Below are 18,880 nucleotides of genomic sequence, written 5' to 3'. Positions count from 1 at the left end.
CCTCCCTTGTTTTTTTGATGAGTGTTTTTTTCAGCATTCGAATAAGACAGTCACTCTTTGGATACTCATAACATTTAATTTTCTTAGTTAAAAATAAATCTACTTAGTTTGCATACTTTTTGGAATACGATACTTTCATTTTGTTGCGGGTATGTACATCATACAAATCATTCTTTATTTTCATATGTTTTTAATATAGGGGGAATTCAGGTCAAGATCTCCCTTCCTTCTTCAAGTGCAATAATAAAGAATCATTAAAAATTACAGGTACCTGACAGTCATGGCCAATTGTTCGATTATACTTTCGGTGGTTAACAACTGCGACAGTTGAATATTTCGACGATATCCCCAAGAGTATCGGTCAATAGTCATTGCATTTTCCCATTTCTTTTTCTGCAGAATTCCTGCGAATAAGTGAAGAGAATGAAGAGATAGATATATTAAGAATTGTGTGATGAAAGTAAATATTTAAAATACATAACTTTTAATCCTTGTCGTCTGAAAAAAAAAAAAAGAAACAAAAACAACCAGGGCAAAAAAAATATTAAAGAGCATAAAGTCAATAAAAGTTAAATAATTCCTTTTTTATATATTTTGTTAAACACTTTATTTTACAAAGCTTTAAATGATTAAAAATGATCTAAATAATTTTGTCCTTTAGTCTGCACATTCCATGGGTGGTGTTTTTGACAAAGGGAGAAGAATTGCTGTTTTCTGGATCGGAATCTATCCATTAAACACTTATCATTGACTAATTTTTTACCTTTAAATAATATTTTTTTGGCTCCTTACATCAACTGGTTTCATACCGTGTCTGGAGTGATTTCCATAAAAAACAAAAACAAATAAATGTGAAAGTTAGATCCATTTCTTGCACTTAATAGTAAAGCCAAAATTTTCTATTTCAAGTGCATTGAACTTCACAATCTTCTTCATATCCTGCTTATGAATATGCAATATTAGCTGCAATATTAACTAATTTGCATACTGATCTTGACGTTTCAGTAAAATAACTATTATTTGCTATCATTTTTTTTATTTATTTAATAACGTTTGGATTTTAATACAACAAATAGTTATGTTTCGTAACATTGTTTTTTATTTCTAGACAAATATTAGCATTTATCTTGAAATGTTTCTTCCCTTGGTGGGACTGAGCTGATTTTCAATAAGTTGTGATCTATTTCTAAATTGAGAGTGTAAAGACATTAATTTCTTCTTTTTCAGGATGGTCACATTGAAAAGATAATTAAATTTGTATTTTGTAAATTTGTATTGAAATTACAAAAAGATTAGTGTCTATATAAATAAATAAAATAATTTTTTTTTGTGTTTACAATGAAGTTATGAATGAAATGTTTATTATTTTAGTTATGAATGAAATGTTTATTATTTTAGATTAATATTTCAAATATTTTAAGAAGCAAAACAGCAAATCCAGTCAAACAAATGATTGTAACAATGTTTTCAATGAAATATTTTTTTTATTACTACATTCATCTGTTTTTAATATAAACTATTTTCATGTATATTCAACACTTGTGATTAAATATAAATATGCAAATATGCTAACACTTCTCAGTTTTAATAGATTGTTGCCCTTCAAATAAAATTTCTTATGTCATTTTCCATAGGATTGCCACATATTTCAGTGCACTAAAATATTATATTATATATGGAAGGGGACAGATCCCAGTAATTAGATAAACAAAGTAAATAAGTTTGAAATAATATTTATTAAAGGAAAAGGCTAGAATTGAACACAGTAATCAAACGTTAAAAGTGAATACATATTGTAATTCTAGGTGTGTAGAGCAATTGTCCATTGTGTTGAGAAATAACTAAATACATTAATTATGTCAGAGTTAGGAGAATGAATAATTCAATTTAGGAATTTTCTTTTGTGTTGCAAAAAAAAAAAAAAAAAAACAACAAAAAAATGTGTTGGACATGTGTATGCAAATCCATGTGAAGAAACATTCACGTGGCTGAAGCACGTTTTGATATCACAAAGATAATTTACAATATATTCAGAGAGTTCAGTCAGAGTCGAGTTTGGGAATTAGTTCAGAGTGAAGAGACAGCAGTTGAGTTAGCTGAAACCCTTTTGGAAGCGACCAGAAAAGGAAACAAGAAAATTTAACTCTGAAAGGCAATTGAATTCCTAATCATCAATCATCCAGCTAGGAGAATAAACACCATGTATTTTGTAAACCTTTGTCTTTGTTGTCATCTTTCAACCTGAAAAGTAATGTGACTTTGTCTATTATATTTGTAAAAGAACTTAATATGAAACACCCTCCTTCCAAAACTATTAATGGAATCCTCTCCTTCAAGAATGAATAATCATCTTTTATGTGTTTTAAATATGAACTGTGTGTAATCTATATAAACTAGCCTGAGTGCCTGGCGTTGTTTGGAGGTGTGTGTTGAGCAAAAAAAAAGTGGTAGTAGGCAGGCAGACTCGGACCCGTACCGTGAATGAGGAGAAGAACATAAAAAAAAATGTGACGTCTTTGCCGTTGCGTCCATTGCCAAACCAGAAGTGGCGAAGGTTTAAATTAAGGCTAGTCAATCAAAAAGAGGGGATGATTTTCGGAAATATTGGTGAAAAAAGCAACCCCCTCTTTGTAGAAAAGTGCCCAGTTGAGGGTGAAGGAATTAATGTTTTTAGCCAATTTTTCGATATTTGTCATCCGAAGGGTTGAGCTTCAAAACGATACTGATCTCGTAAAAATCTATTGCCTCTGTCGAAAGTTTTAGGCAGACATACAAACATACATACATTTAAACAGACAAGTGAGATTTATCTATATAAATGTCCTCATCAGTCCCTGTTCTGTGTTCCGATCATACACCCCACTACACAACAATTAGACTATCTGCTAGTTATCTTTCAGGGGATATATTTTAGTTGTGTTGCCTCTGTTTAATGTCAAATAATGGATGCATATTTGTTATGATCTTTGGCTACATTAAAAGAAAACAAAAGTAAAAAGAAAGATAAAGCGAAAGACATGAAGGAGGGACCGATAAATGAGATATCAGAAATCTAAAGACAGTTAAACATATGCACATTATACGTATACGTTTAATGAATGTGTCTGGTGCTACCAGACCAGGCTGCCCGAGACGAAATGCACCTAACATTGATGCTTTTTGTTTTTCTACTTCCGTTTGCAAAACTTAATGTTCTGCAAAACCAAAGTCAAAAACAACCCCCCCTTTCTTTCTTCCCACTTTTCTTTCAATCTCCCTCACTTCCTTACTGGTTTCCTAACTTAAAATGTACCAAACATTAATACTGTAACCCTTTCCCCTCTCCTATTGTAAAACTCATTCATGTTCTGCAGGGCGGGAAACAAAAACAATAAAATCCACGATAAAACAACCAAACCAAACACTACAAACTAGCGATTGAAGATACAAAGAGCTTGAAGAATAAAAACCTTTTACAAAATAATTGGAAGCAACATGAATACTATTTCCAAAATAACTGGAGTCAGCATTAAATAACCTGAAAAGGGTTGATATGTCGTAAAACAACCAAACCAAACTTAATGAATGTGTGGATGTAAGTGTACATGTTTGCAACTGTATATATGAGTATATGTGTTTCGGTTTAGTGTGTGTGTGTGGTTCATTTATGGTACAATTTTTAATAAGTTTCCAACATACATGGCATAATTTCATCCATTTCGTTTTAGGTGATTTTTTTTGCATTTTTGAAGTATTTTGACGTTTTTTTGGGAAAACTAATTTTTGTTCAGGGTTTTTTTTAATTTTACATTTTCTTTTGTTTTTCTGATTTCCCCATGTTTCTTTTCATTATGGTCTGAAATATTTAGATTGACAGGGATCTGCACAGGTGATTTTCCTTAATTTTTCACTAATGCCCTTCGTCCGACCCATTATCATAACACAAGCCGGCCCGTGGGGGTCGAACAAATTACTGACCCCTGATTTAGAGGATTCAGTCAAATATTCTCATCTTGTTTGTTAAGTTCACAATGATGCAACATCTAATCTTTTTCAGCATCTAATCAAACTCAGGACCTTAATAGTCAAACGTAGGAATCTACTAGTGATGAGGCAACTCCAATATTTTCCCTATTTTTTTTTTTTTTTATGGAAATTGCTCAAAACAAAGCATGAAGCCACTAGGTGTAAGGAACTAAAAAAATATTTTTGAGTAAAAAACAAACTAGCCAATGATAAGTCTTAAATGGTAGATTCCAACCCAGAAAACAGAAATTCTTCTCCCTTTGTCAGAAATATCACTCATAGAATACAATGACTACAGAACAAAATAAAGGAAGTGAGTTATGAGGATGCTGAAAATAAATCAAAAATCAACTTTCTACTCTTCTTTATATAACCGATTCTGTACTAAATTCTGATACCATTACCGATTCTGAATTTATTTAAATCGAAATAATTAGTTAGAGATTTTTTTGTTTTCTGGATTATCATAGAAGCCCATGTATTATGTGTATATATTTTCGCAAATGTAAAGCATACTTGTGAAGGGGAGGGGGTGATTTATAGATTCTAGTTTTACTGGTAGCTTAAAATCAATAAAATGATATTTTACCACTAGTAGCAGCGATGGAAAATAAAGTTAAAAAAAATAAAAACACACACACACAAAAAAAAAAAAAAAACAAACAAAAAAACACACACACACAAAAAAAAACAACAAAAAAAAACACACACACACACACAAAACAAAAAAAAAAACAAACAAAAAAAACACACACACAAAACAAAAAAAAATAAAAACACACACACACACAAAAAAAAATAGAAACAGTTAAATGCATCAAAAAATAGGTACAAATTTTTTCAATTCTGATTCCCAATCACGATTACAACATTAGAACGTTTATTCATTAAAATACTAAATATTATATATTATAATTATAATATTACTTAAATAATCTTTTGTGACAGGACACTAGCTTATCACCGGTTATATGTTCCTAGTGAGGTTGGTACCCATTTACACACCTGAGCGGAATGAGTGAATGAAATGGAATCAATTAAATATCCGGCTTCTCACCTGGGTTGTATCTGTCGTTACAATTAAGGAAGCCACCATGTTTGCAGCGGATATTTTTTCCCCAACGATCATTTACGCAAACACTGTCTTTCACGGGACTGAAAAAAAAAACAAAAAAACAAAAAAACGGAATAAAATACTTGTTTAATAATAAGCATAAAATGTGAAAACAAAGTCGCTAAAAAGTGTTAGCGGTAAAACGGATTAGTAAAATGTGCAACTGGGAAATAGAATGAATAAGAGCATAAAAAAATACAATTCCTTATATTTCATGAGGGACAACAGAGTATTCTCTTCATTGTTTTGACTCTCTAGTATATATCCGTTGATATCTTATATGTTTTTTATATAGAGTGATGTGGTTCTCGGTTGATTAACTCTGTCTGTGTCAGATGTATACTCAAGAGTTAAAAGGGCGATGAGAATATTCTGTTGTCCTATGAGTATATGTTGTCAGATATCGGCATATATAGGGAGGTTTGGTTGTTTTGCTTTATGGCATATCAACCCTTTTGGGTTTATTTAATGCCGAATCTAGTAATTCTAGAAAAAAGTTTCTATTTTTCAAATTGTTTATATATTCAGATATTTTTCACATTGTTTGGTTTAGTTAATATATTTTATGGTGTATCAACCCTTTTTCAGGTTAATCATTTTGTCAAAAGTTTTTATGCTTCATAGATGGATGTGTCATGCGAGTCTTGTAGGCAGACGTAGTTCTGATGATCTCAAAAGAAAATTAAATGTGGACAGTACAGGAAGATATATGCAGAACAGGAGACTTTGTTAGTTTGGTCCCATTTTAAGACTGTTTGGGTCCTGGATACGACCTAAGACTATATCTGATGTGAGGCCTCACCTTGCGGGCCTTGGGGAATGTGGAGCCACCCTTTAATTGCCATTGCTCCTAGGTCCACTCTGACCCGGAGTGGTAGTACCTGTTAGGGTCCCAACTATGGGTTAAATAGAATCTGACTTTAAAAAAAAAAAAAAAAAAAAAATACTACATTAAAAATCGTTCCTCAAAATAACTAGATTCGGCATTAAATAACCTGAAAAAGGTTGATATGCCGTAAAACAAAAACAACCAACCAACTAAGACTGATTGTTTTGTTTTATAGCATATCAACCCTTTTCAGATTATTTAATGTGAAATCCAGTTATTTTGGAAAAATTTTTATTCTTCATGTTTTTTCATATTTTTAAATATTGCCGATGATGGAGGAGAGGTGATGAGAGAAAGAATGAGCGAGAGAACCTGTGTTGTATTGTGGGGGGGGGGGTATACATTATGTATACGTGTGTCTTGTATTGGTTAGATTGTATGAGATTGTATATACGTTTTTATATATGTCATCTATATGACGTATCAATACACATGTGTTCATCTATGACCGTCTAGTGTTGTGATCATCTATAGTTTGTTTTGTGTGTGTGTATGTATATTTGTGGCCGTCTAATTTAGCGTTCTTTGTGTGTGTGTACGTGCATTTAATTTCAGCTTATGACGGTACAAGAATATACATAAATACTTTTACAACACAAAGGAAGAATAACACTTATTTGGAGGGGTTCAACATCTGGCCAAACAGGAACATATCTGATCCATCTTTAGACTTCTTTGACGGAAAGCTACAATGGAAATTTTCCCCAAGAAATGTCAGAACCTCGGATTTTATTTTCAGCAACTTTTTATTCCAGAATGTTTTTTCCCCCTTTTGGAAAGTTGCAACGCTGATACTGACTAACACTATTTCTGACCCCTCCCCAACTCTAATCTGAGCTATCATGATCTGAAGTCAGTTTCTGTCCCTCTAGATTCTGACTGACTCAACTAATCTCCACGTGTCTCAAAAACTTCTAAATGATGTCATTAGTACACGCCACTAAGATAATCATAATAATCGTCAACCAGTACACCTTTCAGAATTGTCTGACTAGTATCTAACATAGTTGCCATTTAACCAGTCCCTCATCTGCAGCACCAAATATTGCATGTTCTGATGTGCACTTATAGACTGTGCTACAAAATCAATCTGCCTACTATATCGCCCAATAGTTTGTCCACTTTTGGGGCTGAAACTTATGTTTTCGCAATTAAGTTTAGCTCAAATGCATACGCACCGAAATTCCTATTTTTAAATCTTCTGCCAGATTTTATACGCTTATAAAGCATTGTGTGCCTCAAATGCTCTGATAATTTTTCAGAATAGCTGACAAAGCATAAAAAAAAAAAAAAAAAATGGGGGATCAAAAAACAAACCTACAAGAAATAACTTTTACCCAAGGCAAAATAAGTTATTCTTCTAGCTACATGGACAAATATTTTGTGTTTTAACATATTCTAAAGTGTTTTTTTTTTTTTTATTGAAACAAGTTAAAAGACACACAAAAAATATTACTCAGGTATGTAGGAGAGTAACTTAGCTTGCTTTTGGTAACATTTATTTGTTGTATATTTATTTTTTCATTTTTTTTTTGCTTTGTTGGCTATTCGGGAAAATTACCAATGCTCCTTGGATAATATCACTGTTGAAGAGCTTTCAACAGTCTATTTTCAATTATTTTTTCATGCTAAATATAAGTTTAAATGTGATCAAATACGTATTATACATAATATAGATGCTTACAAAAATGAAGAATGTATGTTCCAGGACAGGTAAAATTTATTAACAGTTTTATATGCCCTTGTGAATATTAAAAATCTAGATATAATGCTACTAAACCTTACCTCTAAAATGCTTGACAAAATTTTGATCAAAATTATAATTATAAAATTTTAATTCTAATAAAAGCCTAAGATTGAAATTCAGAAAACCTTGCTTAATTGATTTTGGATGATAATGGATCAAATTCAATGTAAATCTAAAATATTTGAATTTTCAAAAAAGAGATAGTGTTAATATTATGCCCACTAAAACCTTTAAAATACTCCAAAGAAACTGAAATTTGAGGCATATGTATTAATTAATGTTTATTAATTTGTGGCATATGTATTAATGTTCATTAATTTGGGGTACAGTATTAATTAATGTTTATTAATTTGTAACAGATGTTTATTAATTTAGGGAATATGTATTAATGTTTATTAATTTAGGGAATATGTATTAATGTTTATTAATTTAGAGAATATGTATTAATGTTTATTAATTTAGGGAATATGTATTAATGTTTATTAATTTGGGGTAGAGCATTAATGTTTATTAATTTGTAACAGATACATTAATTTATGGCATATGTATTAATGTTAACTAATTTAGGGAATATGTATTAATTGTTCAAAATGTTTTGAAGCATATGCATTATTTAATGTTTATTAATTTCAAACGTATTAATGTTTATTAATTTGGAAAAAGTGCATCTACTTTTATTAATTAAGGGCATATGTATGATTGTTTATTAATTTGAAATACATATATTAATACTTATTTATTAATTTGGGGGCATATGCATTAATTAATTAATGTTTAGTAATTTGGGGCATATGTATTAGTTAATGTTTAATAATTTGGAATATATACATTAATGGATGTTTATCAAATTAGAACATATGCATTAATTAATGTTTATCAAATTAGAACATATGCATTAATTAATGTTTATCAAATTAGAACATATGCATTAATTAATGTTTATCAAATTAGAATACATGCATTAATTAATGTTTATCAAATTAGAACATATGCATTAATCAATGTTTATCAAATTAGAACATATGCATTAATTTATGTTTAATAATTTGGGGCACATGTATAATTTATGTTTAATAATTTGGGGCATATGTATTAATGTTTATTTATCTGAGGCAAATGTATTAATTAAAGTTTAATAATTTGAGGAATATGTATTAATTAATTAATTAATGTTTATTAACTTGGAAGAAGTCCATTTACTTTTATTAATTAAGGGTGTAGTATGATTGTTTATTAATTTGAAGCACATATATTAATTAATGTTTAATAATTTGGGGCATATGCAATAATTAATGTTTATTAATTTGAGGTATATGTATTAATGTTTATTTATTTGAGGTATATATATTAATTAATGATTAAGGAAGGAAATTTAAAAAAAAAAAAAAAAAAAAAAAAAAAAAAAAAAAAACCAAACACCAATAAGAGCTGAACAGAGTTTGCACATACACATATACACTCCAAACAATTTCCTCTAATTTGTAGAGGTGTTTTGCATTGGAAGTGAAAGGTAGAATTAACTGCCAACTACTTTCAATAATGTCACCCATCCATGTCCTTATTTACTAAACACTCTTTCACAGAGTCTGGTAAAAGTTAAGATGTTCAGAGTTGAAACAGTTAACCATAAATTCTATGAAATGGCCTCACCTTTCATTGTAAAGCCAAGCTAAGAAGTTGGTTGCATTCCAATAAACATCTGTTGTCTCCCAATCGCCATCAGACCAAATCACTTCCGGTTCGTACGCTTTCACCAATTCATATAATTCTGGCATGGCTTTTGCCTACGAAAAGAAAACATTGTGATTACATTATTTGCATGTTATAAACCGTTATCTGCATCATGGTTTATTATTTCAAAAATGAACAAGAGCATGATATGGATTAAATAAAAGGTTCTGTTAAAAATTCCATTCAGATTCTCCTTGAGTTCGACAAGAAACATCTGGAGAAGCTCAGAGTTTACATTGACCAAAATTTTGTGACAATAATATTCAAGATGAGAACAGTAGCCCAAATAATTAAAATAATACAAAATGGATTTCATCTTGGTTAATCTATCTAAATAAAACAGTAGGTGTGTGTGTGTGTGTGTGTCACATAACACTGAAATTAACCGGAAATCGTAATCATACACCAAGAATGGTTTATAACAAGTAAAATCTTTGTTTGGATGAATGAATAACGCGGACAGGCATATGTTGGCAAGTTGAAATGCAAACTATTCATTTCAACTTGCTGACATATTTTTACTTTTTTCTGCACATGTCCAAATTCAATTTATTATTTCAAGCCGTTTAATATCAAGTTTTTCTCATCTATCTATAAATAGCTACATTGATAGGAAATATGGCTGGAGTGCAAAATGTTTTGGTTGCGATTCTAGCTGATAACAATCAATTCATTTATTTTTTTTTTAACTTTTGAAATCAGTACTATATATTAGGTACAATATAATATTCAATAGAGAATTGACTTTGTAATAATAAATAGGAAATCTGCACAAACAAAGCCACTGGAAAAATGGAGGGATCCTTCTATCGATCCAGTAGATATCTCACTGCTGATGCAATTCTCTATCTATATAAGAGGCAGGTACGTCCAAGGATGGAATACTGTTACCACATCTGGGCAGGAGCTGCTAGAAAGGACTTATCCTGCCTTGATAGAGTTCAAAATAGACTTCATAGCCTCGTAGGAGATGCCCTTTTCTCTTCCCTGCAACCGCTATCTCACAGAAGAGATGTTGCGAGTTTGTCTCTGCTGTATCTTTATTTTCATGGAAAGTGTTCGACTGAGCTTCAGTCTATGGTTCCACCCTCACCAAACTTTCACAAGAAACACTCGTTTACCTGAAAACACTATTAATAATTCCCCCCACTCTTTATATGTGCCTAAACCTAAACGTAGATTCCATGAACAAAGCTTCTTTCTTAGGACTGCACGCCTGTGGAATTGTCTTCCGTTTTCCTGCTTTCCAGCTGACTACAATATGGTTATCTTCAAGTCTAACGTAAACAACTTCTTGATTAGCCGTTTCACTTGTTAACAAATTTACCGAATTTCCATTTACTAACGATTACTATATTGTCCAATTTCTGCTGTACACTCTTTAACCCTTATCCTTGAGTGGCCTCCTGGCCTTGATAAGTGGTGATGCCTATGTAAAAAAAAAAAAAAAAAAAAAAAAAAAAAAACCTATTTTATTTAATAATATTTTACAACCCCATAAGGCCACGCGCTCTCTGCTAGCTAATGAATAATTTCTTTTATTCTTTTCAATTGTGAGCATGGGAAAGGAATCCCCAAAACAAATCATCATTGTCATTATTTATAAAATTTACGTGTTTATTAAATGAGTTGTGGATAATGAAATTAAAATGTTAAAATCTGCAATCGTAAAACTTTGGTTTTTATTAATTACTTTTTATCTTAAAAATACCAATAGAATTAATTTAAACGTTTAAACCGTTTTACAAATACACTCTTCATGGAGATATCTGGGAATTTATTACTATAACAAAACAAATATATAACAAATAAATGTCACCATAACATTTACTGGGTAGATTGCTACCATTATTGTTTAATTCTTGACTGATTATCAAAACCCAAAGATGACAATCTCATGTCCGCCATCTTTTTCTTGCTATAACATAAGATTCAACACTATTTGCATTTCAAACTAAATTAATGCTTTAAAATAAGTTTACACACTAAAAGTTTATCCAGATAGATTGAAGAGTAACTTATCTTGCCTTTGGTAACATTTGTTATATATTTGCTTTTTGACGTTTTTGTTTTGTTGCCTATACCCAGATATTCTATGTTTAATTTTATTTTATGAAAGAAAAGAAAATCTATTTAAAAAAAAAAATTTTTTTTGTTTCTTTACATTCATTTCAGTTATTTTACGGACCTAACCAATAATTGCCCCCTAATGTCCTCAGATGGAATCAAAGCAACATTTCAATGGTGTATTTAGATTCCGTGAAAATCTGGACCCTTATTGAAACTTATTTGGATATTCTCTTAACATAGCAATTTCTATAGCACACAAGCAAACTGAGGTAAAGGCTTAGCAAATGAAGCAAAAAGTGGCTTTGTGGTTGGGTTCGAATCTCATGACTGGCAGGAATTGTCACCCCTACACTGATAATCGAGTAAGTATTAAGCACTAGTGTCCGTAGGTATAAAGAATTATTGTTTAATTATAATTATCAAACCCCTTTAAGAATACTTAAGGATGGGTAGTCTGCAGAATAATAATTAAAAGGCATTCAACTAGAGTTTATGCAATGTTCACGACTTCCGCTCGTTTGAACAGTGTAGATTGTCTAATGTATTCGCCTGAATTCGGCGTTTTATAGTTTTTAATTCTCTTCATTTCCATGACAATTGTTTGATTGCCCTTAGGTAGAGGCTTAGCAAGTGGAGCAAAAGGTAACTCCGTTATAATTCAGCAGACAATGCCCATCCTTAAGTATTCTTAAAAGGGCTTGATAATTTTAATTAAACAATAGTAATTCTTAGTACCTACAGACATTGCTGTTTTATGCTTATGCAAGCATAGGAGGTGACAATTCTTGCCGGACATATGTGATGCTGCACAATAATCATTATTTTGGTGTCCTCCCCCACCCGCCTCCTTGTGATGATGCAATGAGATTGCATTTAAATAAACAATACATCATCTCTGAAACGATCGTACTCTACTTCTGATTGGTTTTTGTCTTAATTTCTTTGAACATGTGAATGAACTTATACTAATTCGTTAATTTCATTTACTTTCTATTTAATCTATTATAGCTCTATATAACTAAATCCCTCCTATTGAGCTGGATTTATATGGGCAGTGTTTTGGAGGACTGGTTTTTAAATTTATATGCGTTACGCTTCTTTATGAGATGTAGTTATATAATCAATTACTTTTTGTCATTCAGTCCATCATTTTTCGCTCTCACTCTCACGCACAATTCACACGACTTTGACATTTAATAGTTCTTAATTGCCTTCATTCCTGTGGCAATTGTTTAGTTGCCTTGAGGTAGAGGCTTAGCAAAAGGGGCAAAAGGTGACTTTGTGGCGGAGTTCGAATCTCATGACCGGAAGGAATTATCCCCCCCCCCCACATACTGATGATTGTGTAAGCATGAAACACTGGTGCCTGTAGGTATAAAGAATAATTATTGTTTATAATATATATATATATATATATATATATGTGTGTGTGGAGAGAGAAAGATAAGATATTTGAATAAAGTAAAGTATACAAACCTGAACAAATTTTTGTGTTGTGAAGTTATTTGCTTTGTCATTCATATAGAGTGGGTTGAACCATTCAAGTAAAGAATGGTAGAGTCCAAAATGTATTGAGGTTTTCTTCACTGCTTCAGCAAATTCACCTTTGAAACAAATAAAAGTCTAGATAAAAAAAAGAGTTATATTCCTGTGTGATATACAAAACATCTATTTGCCCCCAAATATATTGTTCATCTATTAAAAACTAGTCGGACCTATGTTCCGGTGTTGCCCGAGAAACACCTGCTTCTACCTCATATAATAAGTATATTTAAGCAATATTGTTTTAGGCTTAGATTTGTTTTCTTTTTTGGAAGTGATGTTATGTGCGTTCATGGGAGAGGGTACTTGTAAACAATACTTTCAATCCAAATACTTAGTGTAAATAAAGAATTTATTCTACTTCAAATTTCAAAAAAGTTAACCTTACCACCTTAAAAAAAAATGTTATAAGTAGTGTATAATTGAAATTTTTTTTGCTCAAGGCAAGGCATGAAGCCACTTGATGTAAGGCACTGTAAATAATACTTCAAGGTCAAAAACTAGCCAATGATAAGTATTAAATGGAATATGAGGACTAAAAGACAAAATAAGGGAAATGAAAGTTACAAGGCTGCCGGAAGTAAACCCAAGGTTCACTTTATACTCTTCAGGAACACTAGAAAATTAGAGTGATAAATCTAAAACTTATAACCTGAAGTTCTCTCCCTTTTGGACTATTTAATGTTAAATCCAGTAATTTTGGAAACATTTCATGCTTCAAATTCTTTATATATTTAAATATTTATTCATGATATTGAGTTTGGTCTGTAGAGGAAAATTTTTGTTTTTGACTTTGCAAAACATGAGTTTGCAAAAGAAAAGGAAAAAAAACCAAACATTTTAAGTCAGGAAGCCAATATCTTCAGACAGCCTGAAATGAATAAAGTGATTAAATTAAAACCATATCATTAATAAATACCAAACTAATCTATATATAATAATATGCTAAGGCAATTTCACGTTCATAGTACATTATCACTTGCTACACCCTTTCCTTTTCTAAAGTTTTATTTAAAAAATATTTCCCATACACTTATTTTTATAGTAAGGAAGGGAGTATTTTGTTGAAAGATTTTAAATTGTAATAATAAATTAGGCAGTTAAAACTTTTGTTTATTTAAAATAAAGTATAAAGCAGACAATTCCATTTTATGAAAAAAAAAGAGAATATTGTTTAAAAAAAAAAAAAAGATTACAATTGTAACAATTTTTAACTATCGTTTCATTTATTTCAAGAATATTTAACTAACAATGGTAATTATTTTTAAACAATAATTATTAAATCTTGTGTAAACATTATTTCAAACAAAATATTAAAAGTAAATTATGCAGACAGATGAATGAGTTCCACTGGTAAATTTTATAGAAAGGAAAATTGGTTTTATCTAAAAAAGAAAAAAAATTATGATTGTTTAATTATAGCTATGATAGATGAAACACTTATAAAAATTAACATTATATATATATATATATATATATATATATGTATGTATGTATGTATGTTTTTTTGCCCATTAATTCTGTTTTGGATCCTTTTTATCTTCTGAATAACTGTCTTCACTTTTGGCAGGAACTGGCTGATGTAATCGCCATATTTATCCAAGTATTTTCCAATCCTGAATTCATCGTCAGAGATAGATTAACTGGTTTTGAACAATTTATAGATTTTTTAGACTTGCCAAGGGCTCCACAGAAAATACTCTGCACATCTATCTCTGTCATAGGAGGAAACATTTTCCTCATACAAGTATTAAGTTATTACAATTTCTTATAATATTCAAAATGTATAACTAATGCTATTAAAAACATTACATTTAAATTAGAATATAAAAATATTCTTTTTCGAGAGCTTCTGGAATGTTCCATTTGGAATCTTTCTGGAACTTTCCATTCATTAAAACTATAAAAGAACACTGATAGTGTGAACGTTTTAATTAGATTGTGAGTCAGTTTGAGTTGTTATGCCACTCCAGGTTGTCAGATTAACTCTGGCCAATATTTCCTAGGATCCAAATCTGGTTGAAAGGAATCTTATAAGAAAAATCAATTACAAGCACCCTTAAAGAAAAACTGGAATTTGATAATTATAAAGATTTTTTGACCTTCTCTCTGACTAAAGAAATATTTATTAATTTATTTATTTATTGCGGACTATTATCCTCACTTTTTTTTAGATGTTGTTTCACGTTTCGAGCAAGTATTCCTTTATCAGATGGTAACTTGGCTGAAACGTCATGAAACACCATCTTAAAAAAAAAAAAAAAAAAAAAAAAAAAATAGATGAGGATAACAATCCGTAATAAATAAATTAAATAGTACTCATCTCAATGAATTTCAATTACAATTATTAATTCTCAATAACTCAATCTTTCTTAACATAAACCAGAATAATGAACTTGATTATCTCCCTTAGATCATTTGTAAATATTTTTGTTCCTTTGTTTTTATGTACAGTAAATACTTTATTTTTCTTTAAACTGAGTTTTAGTTTTTTTTTTAATATATGTTGCATGTCTAGTCTCAAACACGTTACAGACTCTTAAAAATTTTTTTCAGTCTGTCAGAGTATGTGTAGTGTTGATGCTGCACTCTCGTTTTGTATTTTGAACCGTAGCCATCTCATAAAACTACAGATATATAAATTTTAATATTTGCATAATGTCCAGTTGAGACTGGAGAAAAACATCTCTTTGTGCAATACAGTTCATGTCCTGCATTTGTTATTTTGATATTTCTAGGCATAGCTTTTCCCTCTCTTTTTTTTTTTTTTTTAATGGCGAGGATGCTCGTATGTTCAGCAATTTTTAATTTTGCTAAGTTTTTTTGAGCAGAATTGCATCACCTTTTCCATAAATTGTAGTTTGTTGCTTAACTGTGATAAATTCATGTTTTAAATTGTTGTCGATAAATCATTTAAATAATACTGTTCGAAAACAGATGCATAACTAATATATATATATATATATATATACATATATATATATACACTTTTAATAAGAGCTGGGGTTTCTTATTTGTTTTTCTTAGCTAAGAACAAAAAAAATGGCTTGGTTCCAAAAAAATTTTTAATCCTAGGCAATGCTGAGTTGGTACAACTAGTTGGAAATAAAACCATAATAAAACTTACATTTTAGTTTGTATTTTTTTTTTTAAATTTCTTTTCATAAAATTTTATTATTAAAGTAAAGATTATTTAATTCCATTGATTCTGTCAAGGAAGGACCATTCAATATGTCCCAGACCTTACATATAAATAGCGTCACTAATAAAAAAAATTCCATATAACTTTTTTGTAAAGTGCTAGCCTTCAAGTAGCATATACAAAAATTTAAACAAAATCGGATTATTAGTTTATAAATGATAATTATTTAGGTGAAGCTACTGTTGGGAAATTTGAAAATGAAAAAAATCTGAATTTCATGTGTTGATAAAACATTGTGTTCTGATGAAAAAAAAGATACTTTTCAAGCAAAGCAATAGCTTGATAAATGTTATTCTGACTTTGCTATGTCTGAAATAACATTTAAGAGATGCCAACTTTAAAATGTGGTTGTACAGATACAAATAATGCTGAATGCCCATATTCGGCAGTTGTCCTGGAAAATAAATAATTTTTTTCCAAACTTGGCCTGTAGTAAATTTGTTATGTGCGATAGCAGAGCAATTGAAGATCTCTGCAGTGCATTCATTCTTTTGCATGAACGTTTGTTAATGAGAAAGTTATGTTCTAAATGAATGCTGTGTTTGTTCACAGTCAATCAAGAATAATGCGTCGCCGATTCAGAGTGCTGTTTGCAACTGCTTCAGCACAATTAAAAAGAGTTTTTGTAACAATATGCAACAAGGGATGAAACATGGATCCACTACTTTACTCTTGAATCAAATCAGCAGTCAGTTGAGTAGACAGTAGCAGGTGAAAGCCAAAAGAAAGAGACAACATTTTGGCCTACATATTTCGGGATGTGCAAAGTATTTTATTTATTGAGTACCTTGAGAAAGAAAAATTTAGAAATAGTGAATACTAGCAGGCTACCCAGCATTGTCCAGTCATAAAATATGCTTAAATATGATATTTTAACTTATGCAGAATTCATATATGTTACAAATTTGAGCGTGAGATCTTGTTTCGATTTGTGAAGCTTTCTCACAAAAAAAAACAAAACAAATTAGCAGGAGCAGCAAATATATTATGAAATCAAAAGGGACAGCCCCAACCATGACAATAATAATAGCAGCAGCAGCTAAAAACAACAATATTTAGAAATCTTTACAAATCTTTACAAAATATCAAAATACTCAAATCTGATTGGTTAATTTCTAACAGTTTGATTGGCTGTCAAAATCCAACTTTGACCAATCAGAAAAGACTTGCCGTGGGAGCCGGGCACCTGCTAAATTATGTTTAAATAGAGAGGAGCCAAACTGATCGGATAGAATTGGCTTGATAGAGCCCGGCGCGTGCTGTCAATTGAGAACCCAACTTCAAACCCAAGGAGAGCAACCAACCCTAACCCTGGCCAGTTTAGCCAGGGGTCTCGACTAAAACCAAGAGATGAGAAGTACTACAACTTCACTGGTTTAACACTGGCTAATACGGACTTTCATGCCAAATCCCCAGCTTTTTTTGCGTATGTTACAATACAACACAAGGATAAACAAATATTCAAGGACGCTACTACATACACCAGGAGACCTGACAGCTTGCTCAAGGAGAGAAAGTTTCGATATCACCAACTTGGCAGACGACAAATCTGTATGAGGTGGAGAACCAGAAAAGCCATGCAACACAATCGCATAAACCCCCATCTAACGTGAGAGGATCAACATTCACATAAGTAGACGACAAATCTGCTAACTTGCTTCTCTTAACGTTTCCCACTGAAAAACAAACTTTTATTCTCTGATATCGTTATCAAAACCACCCAGCAAGGAATAACACATTAACATATTTTATCTACAAAAATATTGTTTATGCCAAGTCGTCTTCCTTTGACATTTTCATTAAAAAAGAGACTTTTATCCTTCGATCTTGTTATCAAAAACAACACCACAAGGAATAACAAATATTGACATACTTTATCAACAAAGACGCGAACAATGTTAACACTTATCTATCGCCGATAAACACTATGCTGCAGGGATAACTATTGTTGAGCTAAAGAACACTATTTTATTTTTAAAAAATTTGTTATAAAGGGAAATAACCGAAAAGCAAAGAGTTATCTCCCCTGGATGCGAAGACTTTTCAAGATGGTTGACACAGCATTTCACATAATCTGTTTCTCTAACGTTTTACTATTTTTCTGTTTAAATAAATAAATAATTTGGTGCCAAAACGATGTCTTCTTGTAATTCCCACATTTAACAACCAGTTATATTCCGTGATGACAAAGCAAAATTTATTTTTAAAAAGAAATGATTGAGTAATCAATTACTTAAAATTAAACTTATATTGTTTATCTGGTTCTTTTCCGCCACCATACGCTTATTCATGGTATATTATTATAGAACCGATTTTCTGTTGATTATTATATTGTAACCAATGTATGGTAGTGATTTCAAAAGTTTAAAAAAAAAACAAACAAATGACTTAGATGCCATCAACTAGAATCGAAACCAAAACATATAGAGATCCAGCCTTATTTGTTACCCTCTGAGGCATGTTCATAAGCATATAAAATATTAAAAAAAATAATGTTGTTTAATGTATAAATGTATATTTGCACATGCGTAGAAGAGCACTTTAAGTCAACTTAGTTCTAATGCCAAGTTCCAATACTTT

General features: G+C 30.7%; 1 protein-coding gene across 1 annotated transcript in view; it reads right to left on the bottom strand.

The window, feature by feature from the left end:
• Window positions 1-18,880, bottom strand: part of LOC145248112 (alpha-L-fucosidase-like) — a 59,145-nt gene that overhangs the window by 11,863 nt on the left and 28,402 nt on the right. The window contains exons 3-6 of the mRNA XM_080109903.1: window positions 13,033-13,160; window positions 9,406-9,539; window positions 5,063-5,160; window positions 272-404 (exon numbers count right to left, since the gene is read on the bottom strand). Of these exons, the coding sequence (XP_079966029.1) occupies window positions 272-404; window positions 5,063-5,160; window positions 9,406-9,539; window positions 13,033-13,160 (493 nt within the window). The remainder of the gene's footprint in view (window positions 1-271; window positions 405-5,062; window positions 5,161-9,405; window positions 9,540-13,032; window positions 13,161-18,880) is intronic.

The sequence above is a fragment of the Euprymna scolopes genome, chromosome 26, assembly GCF_053919585.1.
Source record: "Euprymna scolopes isolate OS-2025 chromosome 26, ASM5391958v1, whole genome shotgun sequence".
Classification (NCBI taxonomy): Eukaryota; Metazoa; Mollusca; class Cephalopoda; order Sepiida; family Sepiolidae; genus Euprymna; species Euprymna scolopes.
The sequence above is the reverse complement of the archived record's forward strand: the minus strand, read 5'-3'. Positions and strand labels throughout refer to the sequence as shown.